This window comes from Rhinichthys klamathensis, unplaced genomic scaffold, assembly GCF_029890125.1.
Source record: "Rhinichthys klamathensis goyatoka isolate OS25496 unplaced genomic scaffold, OSU_Roscu_1.1 h1tg000616l_1, whole genome shotgun sequence".
Lineage (NCBI taxonomy): Eukaryota > Metazoa > Chordata > Actinopteri > Cypriniformes > Leuciscidae > Rhinichthys > Rhinichthys klamathensis.
In genome coordinates, this window is record NW_026607068.1 from 214351 (window position 1) to 227823 (window position 13473).

The 13473-nt window shown below is 42.5% G+C and overlaps 1 protein-coding gene across 1 annotated transcript; it reads right to left on the reverse strand.

Annotated features, from left to right (window-relative positions):
* Window positions 1–315: 315 nt before the first annotated feature.
* On the reverse strand, window positions 316–12048 carry mchr1b (melanin-concentrating hormone receptor 1b). The gene is made up of 4 exons (XM_056240885.1): window positions 11876–12048; window positions 10872–10941; window positions 435–1527; window positions 316–396 (listed from the first exon to the last, which is right to left on the reverse strand). The coding sequence occupies exons 2-3, from the start codon at window positions 10933–10935 to the stop codon at window positions 512–514; spliced, it is 1080 nt and encodes a 359-aa protein (XP_056096860.1). The 5' UTR covers window positions 10936–10941; window positions 11876–12048; the 3' UTR covers window positions 316–396; window positions 435–511.
* Between the last annotated feature and the right edge of the window lie 1425 nt (window positions 12049–13473).

The following is a 13473-nucleotide window of genomic DNA, read 5'->3' on the forward strand; positions in this document are numbered from 1 at the left end:
GATTAACACCAAGAAGTGGGAGGTATCTGAAAGTGTTCTCCAATTTTGATCAGTTTTTTTTTTTTTAATGTCTCATTTAAGTTATTAATACTGTTGTTCAGAATGTATTTAACTTACGAAAAGGTGTTTTTTAAAACTGCCCTTCTACTTGTTAGGATAACTTCAAATAGGACTAAGCAGTGACCAATTTAGGAAATTGTAGGTTGTTCTTTTGATCTCCACTGTATATCGTACCAACCGTAAACTTTCCAAAGCCCTATTTTACAGAAAACAAAAGGTTGTAAATACAACTGGAAGGTAGTAAATCAACTGGAAGGGTTGCGTATCATATCTCTTTCACTTCACAGAAATATGACAAGGAAAATGTGTAATCACAGATCCATTTAAACCCACGGACTCCGTTACTGAGCAATTCTGCAACAAGCTTCATAGACTTCTTTTCAGCTGTATACTTATTATAGACACAAAAATGTGTCTGCAGTTTCCCAGGATTTCTAGTGAGATAATAGTTTCAGGGTACAGCCACGGTAACTGGCAACAGCTCCCGAGAGGACTGGGACTGCTGCACTCCGTCAGGGGCCAAACGAAGACTGGCGCTTCCGTCGGCCGTTCCCGGATCAGCCCGGAAGTCTTTGTGCACTGGCCGGATGGCTATGATGAATTGTCTTTTGAAGGTCTCACTGAGAATGATGTAGAGAAGCGGGTTAATGCAACTGTTGGCGTAGCCCATGCTAATGGCGATGTCATAGGCGTAGAGGAAGGCGTAACTGGGCCGTTGCACGCTCAGATGTGCCAGTTGCAAGATGTAATGAGGCGCCCAGCAAATAAAGAATGCCAGGCATATGGCAACGGCCATCCGAGTGACCTTTCTGGTGCGCAAGCGAAGGCTGTGCTGGGGAAGTGGGGCGACCGTGGCCGCCATGTTCTGGAGGATCTTGAAAAAAACCACGCAAATGATCACCAATGGCAAAGCGAATGCCAGCACAAACTGGTAGAGAGTAAACCAGTAGGTGTCTGTAGCCGGATTAGGAAGGAGCAGAGCGCATCCCACTGAACCGCTTCGTAGAGGCATGAGGCCGGCGTACATCCACACCGGTGTGATGGACAGCAGTGAGAGGATCCACACCAGGCCAACGACCGCCACGGCCACGCATGGAGTGCGAATGTGGTTGAAGCGTATGGGATGAACTGTCGCCAAGTATCGGTCCAACGTCATGACTGTTAAAATGTAGGTGCTCACGATCTGGCTGTTGGAGTCCAGCGCTGTGATGACGGTGCACATGGTGGCACCAAAACACCAGGAACCGTTTCCCACCAGCTGGTGGATGAGGAACGGCATGCCTAGGAGAAACAGAAGATCTGCGATGGATAGACTGAAGATGAAGATGTCAGGCACTGTCTGTTGGGCCCTGAACTTTGTCTTTTTCACAATGGTGTAGATGACAATGCAGTTGCCTATAATGCCGACAAAGCAGATGACACCATAAATGCTAGGCATGAGAACATTGTGATACTGTTCGTCAGTGTCTGCAAGAAACAAAAGAGAGATTTGAGTGCTTTTGGTTTTCCGTATCAAAGTACATTTAAAATACATGCTTTTATTTGAATCTATTTTCATTTTTAGTTTCAAAAGTTGTACACATAACCTTTTATTCAGCAATGCATTAAATTGACAGTAAAGACATTTATAATGTTACAAAAGATTTCAATTTATTCTAATCTTTTTTATTCATCAGAGAATCCCAAAAAAATTTGATCTGTAACATGCTGGAGCAAAGGAGGGAGAGACGTGGATCTAAATGCAGTAGTTTTTAATAAAAGAAACAAAACAACAAACTAAGCAAGGAAACCAGGACCGGAAGCAACCATTGCATGTACAACAACTGAGACACAAGGGCTATACACAGAGGCGAACAAGCTTAACAAGACAACGAGTTAACAAGACACACCTGGGAAAGACAATCAAGGGGGAAAACTACAGAGGACTACAGCATGGCACTCAAGACAGGAAGTAACACAAAAGTCCAAGGACAAACACGGAGAACATATGATAGAATCCACAAAAATGTTAAGCAGCACAATTGTTTTCAACATTGATAATAATCAGAAATGTTTATTGAGCACGAAATCATCATATCAGAATGATTTCTGAAGGACACTGAAGACTGGAGTAATGATGCTGAAAATTCATATATTTAATTTTATAATGTATTCAAATAGAAAACAGTTATTTTAAATTGAAATAATATTTCCCAATATCACTGTTTTTACTGTATTTTTGATCAAATAAATGCAGCCTTGGTGAGCAGAATAGTCCAGTCATTTTAAGCCAAAATGGGGGTCAACCTAGGACAAATTGCAACAGAAGCAAACTCAACTGATTTTGTATCCTCAATATGTCCTGAGTTAGGGGGAAAAAGCCCCAAAGAATCCCATTAGGGGAAAGTTTTGAAAAAGACCCAAATATAGCCTATTCATACGCATGTTCATTCTTTTTCTCATGCGAATAGGCTAAAATTTTTAACCTTTAGATATCACCATGAAAATTACTGAGTGTCACAGTATGGGTTTGTGTTTCCCTGGTTCACCACTAGAGGTCCTCTTCCCCCATGGTGTCAGTCACATTAGATACTGCATTTCCCACGATCCTTGTCTGTTCTCATCATTGTTCATTGCACCCAGCTGTCACCCATTATGATTGTTAGTCTGTGTGTATAAGTACCCTGCTTGTTTAGTGTTTGTTACAGAGTCCTTATCTATTATCACACCACATCTGAGGTCTGTTTCTGTCTGCTCATTGTTCTTTGTGTTTTGGATTGCTTATGTAGATGTTGACCCCGTCCTGGACTGTTTTGTGAGTAATGGATTTCTCTATTAAAAACTTGCTGCATTATTGGATCTTCTGTGTTCCTTGAGTGTGGATCGTGACAGAAGGACTCCGTCAATGTCAAGATCCAGCAGTACGGGGTTCCGTGTTCCCTCCCAGGCTAATGGGAGGAAGGGAGCAGTATCGAGCGGGAGTCCTCAAGTCAGAGAGGCGGAGCCTCGCATGAACATTTTTCAATGTTTTGCATTGTGGGCCCGTCAGACTGAGGAAGTCGTGGCGGCAAAGTCTCCAGCGCTCCCTTCCGTCGGACCCGGAGAGTCGTTTTGAGGGAACCCGTCTGGCCAGGTGTTCTGGGACCCGCGGAGGTCGCAGGAGAGGAGGTGCTAGAGTTTAGTCCCGGCACCACTCTCCGCCTCGGTCCCTCCTTGATCCTGCATGGGCTAGTGAGGCCCAGTCCAGAGCTCTATTCACCACTGTTCCCGTCCAGCCCAGAGTCTGCACATCGCCATCAGAAGCGGAGGAGGGGGAAGACCACCAGCCTCCTCAAGAACCTGGAGACCGTTCACGTCACGTCTGCCGATCCAGAGACTGTTCACGTCACGTCTGCCGATCCAGAGACTGTTCACGTCACGTCTGCCGATCCAAAGTCTGTTCCTGTGTCTGTGCCTGTGCCTGAGCCGGTGTCTGTGCCTGTTCCTGTGCCTGAGCCGGTGTCTGTGTCTGTGTCTGTTCCTGAGCCGGTGTCTGTTCCTGAGCCGGTGTCTGTTCCTGAGCCGGTGTCTGTTCCTGAGCCGGTGTCTGTGCCTGTGCCTGTTCCCGTGCCTGAGCCGATTCCTGTTCCCGTGCCTGAGCCGGTTCCTGTTCCCGAGCCTGAGCCGGTGTCTGTTCCCGAGCCGGTGTCGGTGTCTGTTCCCGAGCCGGAGTCGGTGTGTCTGCTCCCGAGCCGGAGTCGGTGTGTCTGCTCCCGAGCCGGAGTCGGTGTGTCTGCTCCCGAGCCGGAGTCGGTGTGTCTGCTCCCGAGCCGGAGTCGGTGTGTCTGCTCCCGAGCCGGAGTCGGTGTGTCTGCTCCCGAGCCGGAGTCGGTGTGTCTGCTCCCGAGCCGGAGTCGGTGTGTCTGCTCCCGAGCCGGAGTCGGTGTGTCTGCTCCCGAGCCGGAGTCGGTGTGTCTGCTCCCGAGCCGGAGTCGGTGTGTCTGCTCCCGAGCCGGAGTCGGTGTGTCTGCTCCCGAGCCGGAGTCGGTGTGTCTGCTCCCGAGCCGGAGTCGGTGTGTCTGCTCCCGAGCCGGAGTCGGTGTGTCTGCTCCCGAGCCGGAGTCGGTGTGTCTGCTCCCGAGCCGGAGTCGGTGTGTCTGCTCCCGAGCCGGAGTCGGTGTGTCTGCTCCCGAGCCGGAGTCGGTGTGTCTGCTCCCGAGCCGGAGTCGGTGTGTCTGCTCCCGAGCCGGAGTCGGTGTGTCTGCTCCCGAGCCGGAGTCGGTGTGTCTGCTCCCGAGCCGGAGTCGGTGTGTCTGCTCCCGAGCCGGAGTCGGTGTGTCTGCTCCCGAGCCGGAGTCGGTGTGTCTGCTCCCGAGCCGGAGTCGGTGTGTCTGCTCCCGAGCCGGAGTCGGTGTGTCTGCTCCCGAGCCGGAGTCGGTGTGTCTGCTCCCGAGCCGGAGTCGGTGTGTCTGCTCCCGAGCCGGAGTCGGTGTGTCTGCTCCCGAGCCGGAGTCGGTGTGTCTGCTCCCGAGCCGGAGTCGGTGTGTCTGCTCCCGAGCCGGAGTCGGTGTGTCTGCTCCCGAGCCGGAGTCGGTGTGTCTGCTCCCGAGCCGGAGTCGGTGTGTCTGCTCCCGAGCCGGAGTCGGTGTGTCTGCTCCCGAGCCGGAGTCGGTGTGTCTGCTCCCGAGCCGGAGTCGGTGTGTCTGCTCCCGAGCCGGAGTCGGTGTGTCTGCTCCCGAGCCGGAGTCGGTGTGTCTGCTCCCGAGCCGGTGTCTGCTCCCGAGCCGGTGTCGGTTCCCGAGAGCCGGTGTCGGTGTCTGTTCCCGAGCCGGTGTCGGTGCCGCCGGCTAAACCGTCACCCCCTGTTCCTGTTCCCCTTCATGGACCTGGCCCCCCCCATCCCTCCTCCTGGTCCTCCACCGTTCCACCTCCCTCCTGGACTCTTGTTTTGTCTTGTTGTGTAGTTGTGTCTTGGAGCATCTGGTAGCCGCTCCGTAGAGGGTTATGTCACAGTATGGGTTTGTGTTTCCCTGGTTCACCGCTAGAGGTCCTCTTCCCCAATGGTGTCAGTCACATTAGATACTGCATTTCCCACAATCCTTGTCTGTTCTCATCATTGTTCATTGCACCCAGCTGTCACCCATTATGATTGTTAGTCTGTGTGTATAAGTACCCTGCTTGTTTAGTGTTTGTTACGGAGTCCTTATCTATTATCACACCACATCTGAGGTCTGTTTCTGTCTGCTCATTGTTCTTTGTGTTTTGGATTGCTTATGTGGATGTTGACCCCTGCCTGGACTGTTTTGTGAGTAACAGATTTCCCTATTAAAAACTTGCTGCATTATTGGATCTTCTGTGTTCCTTGAGTGTGGATCGTGACACTGAGTTGATTACTTGCATTAAGACAAACAAAAAAATGTATTACAAGTGTTTTGAAATTCTTTGGTAAGATGAGCAAACGGTGCATAATAATGTATGCGTTAATTTGCATAAATAACACAACATATCTAAACATTGGATATAGCCAGGTTACAATGTCTTGTAGAATCTTGTTGACAGCTTACAGTAAAAGACTATAGAGGCAAACAAAAGTTACCATAAGGGGCAGAGATTCATTCATTCAAGGTCCACTCAACTGTCACTAAGCTGTCACTAATGCCGAGGTCAGACTGCACGATTTTCAAAATAATCGGGTCACTGTTGTTTTCACACTGCATGACTATCTGGGGTAACATTCAGTTGCTGCTGTGTTCACACTGCACGATGGATCGGCGACAGGAGGTTTCACACTGCATGACTTTACAAAAGAAAGAATCGCCGACAACTTCTGCCTGGTCCGCAAACTACGTTTCACAACCAAACAAACGCGAGATGTGACAGGAAATAACGGAAGATCACGCGTGCGTGAGACCGGAGTTCTCGCGCGACACTGAATTTGTTATTAAAAATGATAGCCTACAAATTGTCTGTGCACTGATTTGTAGCGAAAATGAAAAAATAAATATATATAAACAGTTTATGCAGGAAATGGTTGGGAAGACGAGCGGAGCAAGGACTGTGTTTTGCAAATAGAGTTGGGGGTAAATAAATAATTTTGCAAATGTCCTGCTGTTGCTGCTGGTCATGCAAATGTTTGTGCTTTGTTTATGTTTGATATAATTGTAAATATAAGCTATTAAAATACTGATATTCTGGTCTATAACTCCTCCTCCTCCCTGTATCTTGCTCTCTCATTGGCTGTCGGTCATCGCCGATGTAGTTTTCAGTCAGAACACATTCACACAGCAGGATTGTGAATCGCCGACAGGTCCAGATATTTAGCATGCCAAATATCTCACGGGCGTCGGCGACTCGTCGGCGATTCTCTCAGATCGCGTCTTTGCTCATTCACACTGCGTGATTGTCACTCGCGTGAACGAGCACCGATTTGCCTGTGATTTCGGGCATTTGTCGGCGATTTCTCAAAACCTGTCGGCGAGCCAAAATCGGGGCTAAAATCGTGCAGTCTGAACTCGGCATAAGCAGGTAAGAAATATTTCCTACATTAATAAAACATACCTGGTGATCAACTACAATTTATTGGGAACATCTGGATGTGCGTTGAGCTGTGGTACAACTATTATTTTAGTTTAGGATTAGTGAATAGTTTCATTAGCTAGCTAACACAGCAGGTATGCTAAGCTACACAGTTGATACTGCACAGTCTGTTGGCACTGCAATCCTGAAGTCAATGGATGGGCGAACACCTGGTGACTATACTTTCAAGAGAAAAGATCAAGCTGTTACTCTTGGCATGAGGTCTTCTGTGAAGATTGATGGAAATTAAATTCAAATTGATCCACAGCTTCTCTTCCAGAGACTGGTGATAGTGGCACAGAAATGTGATGAACTCGAGTCAGCCCTCAAGTACGAGCTATGTAGCTATCCTCCATCTCTATTTGATTCCTCCCTTCTACTTCACAAAGCAAAGAAGCCTGCCCTCGCTGATGTCATCTGGAAACTTGTTGGGCCAGATGTTCCAGCAGAAAATGTGGTCGATGGCAGCCAGTACGTCTTGGATGGTGGAGCACTTCTTCAACGCATCCCATGGTCCCAGGGATCTACTTACAAAGACATATGCCACCAATACAGAGTATGTATAGGGAAGAAGTATTGCAAGGCTGTAGTGGTGTTTGATGGCTAAGTAACAACACGAAGGATATGACACACCAGAGACGGTCAAAATGGAGGATTGGCGCTACAGTGACATTTACAGCTGACATGACGCGCACAATGAAGAAGGAAGAGTTCTTGGCAAACAGGCAGAACAAACAGCAATTCCATCCCATGCTAAGTGGAGAGCTACAGAAGACAAACTGTGAAACCTACCATGCCTCAGGAGATGCTGATCTGTTGATCGTGCAGAAAGCTGTGCAGTGTGCTACCATCAAGAAAACTGTGCTAGTGGGGGATGACACAGATCTCTCAGTCCTTCTCTGCTACCATGCGAGCATGGATTCTCATGATCTGTTCCTCTGTAGTGAGTCAAGGTAGAACACAAAGAAGCCTCACATGTGGAACAACAAGGCTACAAAAGAACGGCTCGGCCCAGACATATGTAAGCGTATCTTGTTCTTGCATGCAGTTCTGGGATGTGACACTACATCTCGCCTTCATGGGATCGGGAAGGGAGCATCGCTCAAGAAATTCAAAGAAAGTGACATGTTTCAAGAGCAAGCTGAAGTGTTCTATGAACATTCATGTTCTACAGATGATGTAGCAGAAGCAGGGGAGAAAGCTATGGTGATTCTCTACAATGGAAGATCTACAGAAACCCTGGACTCCCTCCGATATCATCGGTTCTGTGAGAAGGTGGCATCCAGTTCTACTTGCATTCAGCCACAGGTCTTACCACTAACATCAGGGGCAGCAAAGTACCACAGCCTGCGAGTGGACTTACAAGTACAAGAATGGAAGGGATCAACATCTGGTACATTTCAACTTTACTGAAACTCGGTTCTATGTTTATTGTGTCATTTTGTATCTTGTGTGCTTCATTGCTGCTGTGACAATATCAATATCTCCTGCATGGGGGTAAATAGAGTGTATTTTATTTTATTTTTTGTAAAAAAAAAATATATATATATATATAGAATGAGTCAACTGCCTGTGGACACTGCAGGGGAGTGAGCTGCACAAACTCAATGCAGATGGCCTGTGACGAGAATGAAGATGAGATTCTCTAGTGGTGCATTGTGTACGTAATTTGATTGTTTGATCCAGCCACTTTTTATTTCACCTTTTGTCTTCTGCATTTTGCTTACCCTTGTCTCCTGTTCTTCCCTCAGACTCATCCCCCAGAAACAGTCCCACGGACCCAGCCCCAAACCCCATCTCTGCAATAATCATTAATAAAGGCTGGAATAAAGGCTGGTTTAAAGTACTTCTTCCTGCCTCTATGTATTAATGCTCATGGGTAGCCTAAATGGGTTCCATTCAGACCTTAACATTAAGTATTTTACTGTTATATGTCAACAAGATTCAACGAGACATTTTCACCTGGCTATACCCAATGTTTAGATCTGTTGTGGTATTTATGCAAATTAGCACACACGTAATTGGATTATGCATCGTTTGCCCATATTAACAAACAATTTCAAATAACTTGTAATACATTTTTTGTTTGTCTTGATGTAAGTAATCAACTCAGTAATTTCCATGGTGATATCTAAAGGTTAACATTTTTACCCTATTCAAGTGAGAAAATGAATAGGCGTATGAATAGGCTATATTTGGGTCTTTTTCGAAACTTTACCCTAATGGGATTCTTCGGGGCTTTTTTTTTTTTCCTTACTCAGGACATATTGAGGATACAAAATCAGTTGAGTTTGCTTCTGTTGCAATCTGTCCTACCTTTTTTCATAAAATGACTTGTAGAGAGTTCTTTCAAAAGCACAAAGAAATATACCAACCCCAAACTTTGAACATCAAATTATGTATTAATGTATGTCCCTGGTAACCTTTTTTTTTTTTTTTACATAACTATGCTATTTTCACGTGCCATGTGTGCAATAGCATTCTAAATTCTACAATATTTCATGCCTGTGTATATGTTGCAAGTAGCCATATAATAAGCAGAATATTGTATATTCAGCCAGTCATAATCACACAATAAACATCTTGTCAGGGGTTGTTTTGTGATAATGACTGATCATTATCCGTGCAATAAAGCCTGTCCCAGATAGCATGGTGACATTGATACAATGTTGAGTTTTGATCCAAACCATTTTTCTTGAGATTGATATTTCAATGTTTAACAGATGTGTGTTGGATCAGCATTGAAATTTTGATGAAAGCCTACAGCACACGTCGTGGGTGGAGACAGTGACATTGAACTAACAGTGATTTGTAGTTGAAGACCACAAGATCATGCAGCTTTGTATCTCTGCAGACCAGTGGTGGGTGTTTGAATAAGGCATCCATTTTTCTATATTCTTAAAAAATGCATTTTACTTTAGCAATGTTTATCAGGAATTTCCTGAATAAAGTTCTAACATCATTTAACAGTTGAAACAAGAAGTGAAACATCTTGTGTTTATTTAGAAAGTGAATGACATGGCTATTTTGTGACATTTAAAGAGATTAAGATCTACATAAGGTGAATCTGCAGCTTTAAAGGGATAGTTCACCCCAAAATAAAATTCTGTCATTTACTCTCCCTTATGTTTTTCCAAACCTGAGTTTCTTTCTTCTGTTGAACACAAAAGAAGATATTTTAAAGAATATTGGCAACCAGACAGTGTACGGCATCCATTGACATCCATAGTATTTTTTTTTTTCCTGCTATGGAAGTCAATGGCTACCGTCAACTGTCTGGTTGCCAATATTCTTTAAAATATCTTCTTTTGTGTTCAACAGAAGAAAGAAACACACACAGGTTTAGAACAACTTGAGGGCGAGTAAATGATGACAGAATTTTCATTTCAGGGTGAACTATCCCTACCAAGACATTTTCATTGAAAAAAACCTAAGCTCTTTTATTTTTCAAGATAAACTCGTTGCTTAAATGCTACATAGTTAAACCCGAGATAAACTCGGCTGGAAAAATTGGACACCCCTGCCATAGTGCTTTCTTTTGATATTGAGGCATTGACAGATTTTAGACAAATAGAATAAATAAACATAATTTAATGATACTAGTCTATAATCATAGCTAGAATATTTTAAAGTGAATCAAATTTTGTTTGGTATATTAACATTCTTGAATGTGACAGTATGACAATTGAATTGACTTGTTCTTAAGTAACATTATGCTAGAGAACCCAAAAGGAAAAGAAGCAGCAGTCTGATGTAAGACAGTTTTTATTTAAACTGAATCGTTGGACCACCTGTAGTTATAATGACATTTTATTTTTAAAGGTTGTAATGCTTTTGTCATATTTCTATTCCTACCCCGTCATTAAATGCAGGTGCAAAAGTGATATTGAACTAACATCACCTCATAATGTCGATTCAATGATATTATCATTGTTGTTGTTTTTTTTAAATCTCAACTTTGTTTCAACAGTAACTGAGGGTGCAAAAGTGATACTGAAGCAACATCACTTTGTAACGTTAATTCAATGCAATTAATGTTGAGCCGTCAACATTGACTTAACATTGTTTCAATGGTTGTTTGCTATCTGTGGTGAGTCATGAGCTACACACAAGCAGAGAAACAAAACATTACACTTAAAAAAGTAAGAGATAAACTACTTTTGATGGTCTAACCTAATGAAGTCAAATAAATAATATGTTTGACTTGAATAAAGCCTGTTAATTTACCACATGACACACATTTAGGTTGCTGGACAACATTTGGATAGCGTATTTACCTGCATTTAAATGTTGAGATGAATTAAACTCATCACTGAAATTGGGGGTCATGTTGAAATCCATCACAAACTTGATCATAAAATACAAATGCACAGATGTTATTATCAACAGGCAGTCATAAGAGATATGATTGTTTCAAAACATATTTTAAGTGACATGAGAATAAATGCTTAACTTACTGTTAAAAAATTAATTATTAGTGGTCTTTGTCACTAGAGAATATCTGCACAATATTGTAGAGACTGTAGAGGGTAATTCAAGATAGTCTTGCACACTTAAACTTATATTCAACACCTGTTGAGGTTTTTGTAAACAGTCAAATCTGCACACCGTGAACTCCAAACAGAGCAATTTATCTTATGGATTTGTCTAAAATAAATTATTTCAAATTTATTTACTACATTTTTTAGAATCACTTTTTTTATCCTGAGATTCATGAAATCAGATTTCTGTACTCTGTTAACACCCTTAGTTTTGAACAGTAAGAAATAAGAACAATTGTATTACATTGAATAGACAATGTCAACAAACAACAAACGAAAATATCTCAGGGTAATATTTGAATAAATTTAATTTAATTACTTTTGGCAACATACAAGCAAATTAAGTAATTTTAGATACAACACATCTTTATAATATCAAGCTTACAATTTTTTCTCACACTGATTTAATTGGGTTTTTCTTTCACCCATTTATTTAAATGGGTCTTTGTGCACACTGTAAAAAATGTCTAACCTCCCTTTTTTTTTTTTACAGTGCATGAACATTTATAATAGCCTTTCTTTTTAACTATCATCATGTATAGGCAACCCGTACAATATCAATATAGGCTATAGTATTTACATTATACTCCAAGGTAGCCTACTTCCAAAACAACATGGTGCTATTATGAATATTATGAAATGTGTTATTGACATGTTGCCTGTCCACAAACACTTTGTGGTACTTTTTCTTAGTGTAAAAGAATTACGCATCAAATTCTATCTCATTTGCATAAACCTACCTTAATATGAGTATCTCCAGTGGTTAGCCTTTCATTTCTCTGAAACGCATGCCACTAGTTGACAGCTCCTCAAACGCGCTCTACACCACCCATTTCTGCTTCTACATCGCCAATATGTCTCCAGTTACACACTTCACTGCTTCATTGTCCGATGAAGATGTGCCTGCCTCCTGTGATGTAACGCTCTCATTCAATCCTGATAAACAGGACATTTGGGAGAAAATGAGCCTTGCTGAAAAGAGGTTGTGCGTTGAGCTCGATGTAGCGTCTGATTTGCTGCCTGAAGCTGCTGACGTGAGGAACATCATCCATTTTTGGGCACTTTTTGTACGGAAACGGGAAACTGCACACAATTACAGCAAATAATCTCAAATTTGCATTTCCACCGCATAATGTGTTCATGTCTTGCTCCATTGTAATTAGTAAGCTGTTTAATCAGGCTGGGTTTGAAGTGTCTATAAAGTGGAAACATGTTTGCGAGTGTAGTGTTAAATGTTGCCTTGATAATAAAACCTGGAGTGGATGGATTGATCAGCCTACGCGTGAAGCGCACATTTTTAAGCAGATAATCTATGCAAAAAGAAACTGCAATTGAGCAGGTTGTGTGATAGCAAGCATATTTGAATATCTTGAAAAAGTACTAAAATATAATGTTTGCCCAGCTAACAGGGAACGTTGTCATAACTTTAACGTTCGGTTTTAACCGTTCAGAGAACATTCAGAAATAACATTTTCAATAACAAAAAGCATATTTTTTTATATCTGGGTACATACAAGAATATTCCAATCAGAATGTCATATCGGTTTTTATTCGCTTTGGTACTATTTTCACAAGGTGTACATTTTCAAAACTCTTATAGTACAAAAATCTTGTTCAAAACCTGATATCATGCTTTCATTCTAGTTGTACATATTTTCATTATAATCATTGTTTCAAACACAAGATTATTATAATATGTAATAAGAACATTTGGTTTAACCACCGAAACACAACAGTATGATCTTCTTTCAGTTTAGTGCTTTTAACAATCGCTTAATTTACTGTAATAGCAAGCAATGCAAGATATGTTTCAAATCACCATTGTTACTGAAATTAGTAACACCGGCTACAGATGCCACATTAGAAAATACACTTACATTACCTAACTTATGTAACATAATGGTATCAAGTGTATTATCAAAAGGTGTGATGAAGCCATGAGCTTTAGAACAGAGTTTGCTGCAATGGCAATACAGTAAATGTTCTCACTGTGCCATGTGTCTCGCATGCATCTTTGATCAATCTGATACACAGTCATTGACTGTTTCCTCTCCCTTGTATTCTATTCTGCTCTATGTTCACAAACTGCAAATCTCTCCCTCTCTCTGTCTGCACACACCTTGAACATGGTTATCATCTAAGATAGAAACTGAATCAATATCTATAGAAATCTATAGGTTTTTGCTTAAAGTTGGATTAAATAATAGACAAATAAACTGAACGAGAAGAAATGCAAATCAAAAGTTTGATAGTAAAAGCTTTATGAAACGTAGTTACTGTGAATGAAACATTTATAGATGAAACACTTATTTTGTGTAGTGAAAATTATACTTTGTGA

What these genes read in the sequence shown, in the direction of transcription:
- mchr1b (XM_056240885.1), bottom strand. Translation starts at nt 10,935, where the DNA reads ATGGATTTCAACATGACCCCCAATTTCAGTGATGAGTTTAATTCATCT. An exon ending in ATCTCAACATTTAAATGCAG is followed by an intron (nt 1,528 to 10,871) that starts GTAAATACGCTA and finishes TGTTTCTTGCAG; the next exon opens with ACACTGACGAACAGTATCAC.